Source organism: Poeciliopsis prolifica, unplaced genomic scaffold, assembly GCF_027474105.1.
Source record: "Poeciliopsis prolifica strain line A6 unplaced genomic scaffold, Auburn_PproV2 SCAFFOLD037, whole genome shotgun sequence".
Lineage (NCBI taxonomy): Eukaryota > Metazoa > Chordata > Actinopteri > Cyprinodontiformes > Poeciliidae > Poeciliopsis > Poeciliopsis prolifica.
The window spans coordinates 3,246,371-3,249,706 of record NW_026562412.1 but is presented as its reverse complement, the minus strand read 5'-3'; the positions used below and the strand labels follow the sequence as shown (position 1 = coordinate 3,249,706).

The 3,336-nt window shown below is 40.2% G+C and overlaps 1 protein-coding gene across 1 annotated transcript; it reads right to left on the bottom strand.

Moving 5' to 3' along the window:
* Positions 1-1,284: 1,284 nt before the first annotated feature.
* On the bottom strand, positions 1,285-2,541 carry dio3a (iodothyronine deiodinase 3a). Its single transcript, XM_055053439.1, has one exon. The coding sequence runs from the start codon at positions 2,426-2,428 to the stop codon at positions 1,637-1,639; it is 792 nt and encodes a 263-aa protein (XP_054909414.1). The 5' UTR covers positions 2,429-2,541; the 3' UTR covers positions 1,285-1,636.
* Positions 2,542-3,336: the final 795 nt, after the last annotated feature.

Below are 3,336 nucleotides of genomic sequence, written 5' to 3'. Positions count from 1 at the left end.
TCTGCTGTGTGATGGATGTGAGAAAATTAGACCTTCATAAACAGTAATATAATCCAGATTGATCTGATAAAGTGAGATTATCTTCATGTGGAGGTGAATATAAAAACACCGTTTGAACAGTGTTGGAGAACAGGGGCGCTGCTAGACGCAAAACGGACCTGGGCACAAAATCTGCATTTAAAGGCCAACATTTTTATCCTGATGCTTTCAAATATTCAGTTTTAATGCACATATTTAATAGGCTTCACTGTAAAACCATTTTCTCCTTCTGATTTACAGCTTTTAAATCTGCACAAGTTCTTAAATATCTCCAATTTTGGTGCATCTTTTTTAAAACTTCACCTCTTTTCATTCTTATCCAGCCTTTCTCTGTTCATTTCTCTGAATCTTTCAGGCTTTATTTGAAGCGTTAAATGAAGCTTTGAGTCAAAATATGTTTGGAAGTTTTGCATTAAATTGATGATTTTATCATCTAAAGAACCAGATTTACAAGATTTTGTTTGATTTAGAGTTAAAATCTACATTTTGTTTGCAACTCTGGACATGTTTATGCTTCATCTGTTCAATGTTTTTAACATTTATGTTACAAAATCTCTGTCTTTGTTCTTCCTTAAGAGCAGTTTTCTTTACAATCTTTAGGCAATTTGTTCCTTCAGGTGAACACTTTTTATTAAAATATGAATTTTACTGAGACACAAAATGAATCTAATAATGGGTAAGGTTTAAATCAAAGATTCATTTGATGTTTTATCCTGATAAATGTGACAGAAAGAGAACTTCACTGCAAAAATACAAAATATTACTAAGTATTTTTGGCCTTGTTTCTACTGTAAATATGTTGAAACACTTGAAATGAGGCAAAACTCATTCATAAGTAACAATTCAGTGGGATATATGAGCTTGTTTTAAGTCAGTAATTTCTTAATATTAACTTAAAAACGTATTTGTTTCATTTGCAGATTATTTCACTTAAAATATGAAAAAAATGTGTAATAATCTGCCAGTAATAAGTGATTTTTCATCAAAATGTATCCTGAAAAGTTACTTATATGTCAGTTTTGTCTTATTTTAAGGGTAATAAGATATTTGCACAAGAAACTAGACAGAAATAATAGGTAATATTTTGTGTTTTTACAGTGTGCTTTGCTCTCCACCTTATAAATTGGCTCAAATTATACAGAAAATATTGTATTCTTTTCAAAAATACATAGTTTTCCACCTTGGAAGGATTTCATGTCCTTCAGAAAATGAATTACGGGAAATAAACTACTAAATGGGGTAAGTTGTGCTTTATTTTAGAGGAAATCTGATCCTTTGTTTTCTGCATAAACATCAAAATACAAGATAGGCAACAATAATTAAATCTGTGTGAAAAAAGAAACAGAAACCTAAAAAAATATATCAATAAAACAAAATATTTTTAGAGAAATACGCATGCAAGACTGAGAGCAGAGCAGCTGATCCACTGGTATAGAAACATCAGCACCGGTTTCCTGGACTGGAGCCATTTAAAAACCGAACTTCACAACAATACCGAGAGATGCGCGCCGCTCCGAGTCTCCACAAAACTCTAATAATACAAAAATAATAATAAATACGCTTTAACTATAGAGGCAAAGAGAGAAACGGAGTTATTTTACACGTTTAAAGCCAGACTGCTCTCAGTTTGTTGCAGCGCTCTCCGGTGTTGGTCCAGCCAGTCTCTGAGCTCTGAGATCCGGTAACCCTCCGGTCCCCGGCCGCCCTGGTACGCCACCGTGCCCCGCTGCAGGACGTACAGTCTGTTGAAATACGCCCCGTACGCGGCGCTGGAGGTGTCCTCCATGTTGTCCGCCACCACCCGGCAGCCGGGCACCTCTAGGTGGATCAGGTGCGCCGCGCTCAGCCGCTCCTCCAGACTCCGGTGCTTCGGGATCTGGTAGGGCGCGTCGGTGCTCGTCCAGCCGTCGGACGGATGCGCCTCCTCGATGTAGACCACCACGGTGTCCGCAATGTCCGCGTTCAGCTGCGCGACCTCCTGGAAAGCCTTCAGGCGCGCCATGAACGGCGGTCAGGTGCAGCTGCCGAAGTTGAGGATGAGCGGCCGGTCGCCGTGCGCAAAGTCCAGGATGCGGGAGTGCTGCCGGTCCTCCAGGCGCACAACTTCGGTGTTGGGCGCTGCGCGTCCGAGGCGCGCCGCTTTCAGGAAGTCCAGCTTCTGGCCGTGCCAGACGGCCTTCAGCGACTCCAGGCTGAAGAGCCGGTTGGAGTCCGAGATGCACACTGGAGGATCAATGGCATCGCCTCCCTGCTCCTTCACCCTGAATAAAAACCTCTTCCTGATGCACAAGAAGTCCAGCAGCCAGAAAACCACAGCTGCCATGAGGAAGCGGGGCAGCAGGACGAAACAAACCGCCGCGTTTTTCACAGCTTTGACTGTATTCATCATCACTTTCTGATGGGAACCTGCACGGCCCTGCGCGCTGTGCCACGGGCTCCGAGTTGAAGTTGGGTTACTTGTGTCTCCCGCCCCTTTTTATAGCTTTGGCACGTTTGAATGGATCTCAGCCCGCCTCCAAACCGGGCCGAGGCCTCACATGGCGGGGATTACCTGCTGGCGTCCAGGAGCGGAAGTGTTGAACAAACCAACAGGAAAAACCAATTCATGTCACTTTGGAAGTCAAACGTAGAGCAGAATGTGACTAAACTAGTTCTACTAGTTCCACGGGTTTCCAAACTGCGGCCCGGGGGCCATTTGTGGCCCCTGGACTGATTTCGCGCAGTGACCAATTGCAATTCAAACATGATACAAATTTGGCCTGTAGATGGAGACTTTTAATTTGTAATCAGGGTAAAAACTGTTACCAACATCATTTTCTTACACAGGAAAATGTAATGTACAACACAAAGTATTCATGTTTTTATAACAAAATGTAAAAAGACTTTTACTGAAGAGCCGACTCTGCTGCCCCCAAATCAGCTTTTAATCTTTATTAAACTTGGCTAAATATAGAAAATATATTTAAACAAAATAACCAAAATCCTGTTCTTATTACTGAAAATAAATTTATTCAATCGAGCCCAAAAGGAACTGAAGACTAGAAATCTGTTTTAATACAGCAATCATGCTAAATTAAAGTAGAAAATTTCTAAACAGAATTTAGAAATTTTAAGCGTAATCTCACAAAAATTCTTAAAAAAACAGTAAAAATTGCTAGAAAAAAATAATAAAATTTTAGATCAATGTTATCATTTCTTCCCAAAGACTTGGAAATTTCTGAATTTCGAATTTTTAAAAAACATTTCTTAAAATTTTTTGAGAATAATCACAAAATGTCATTTTTGGCATAAATTTAG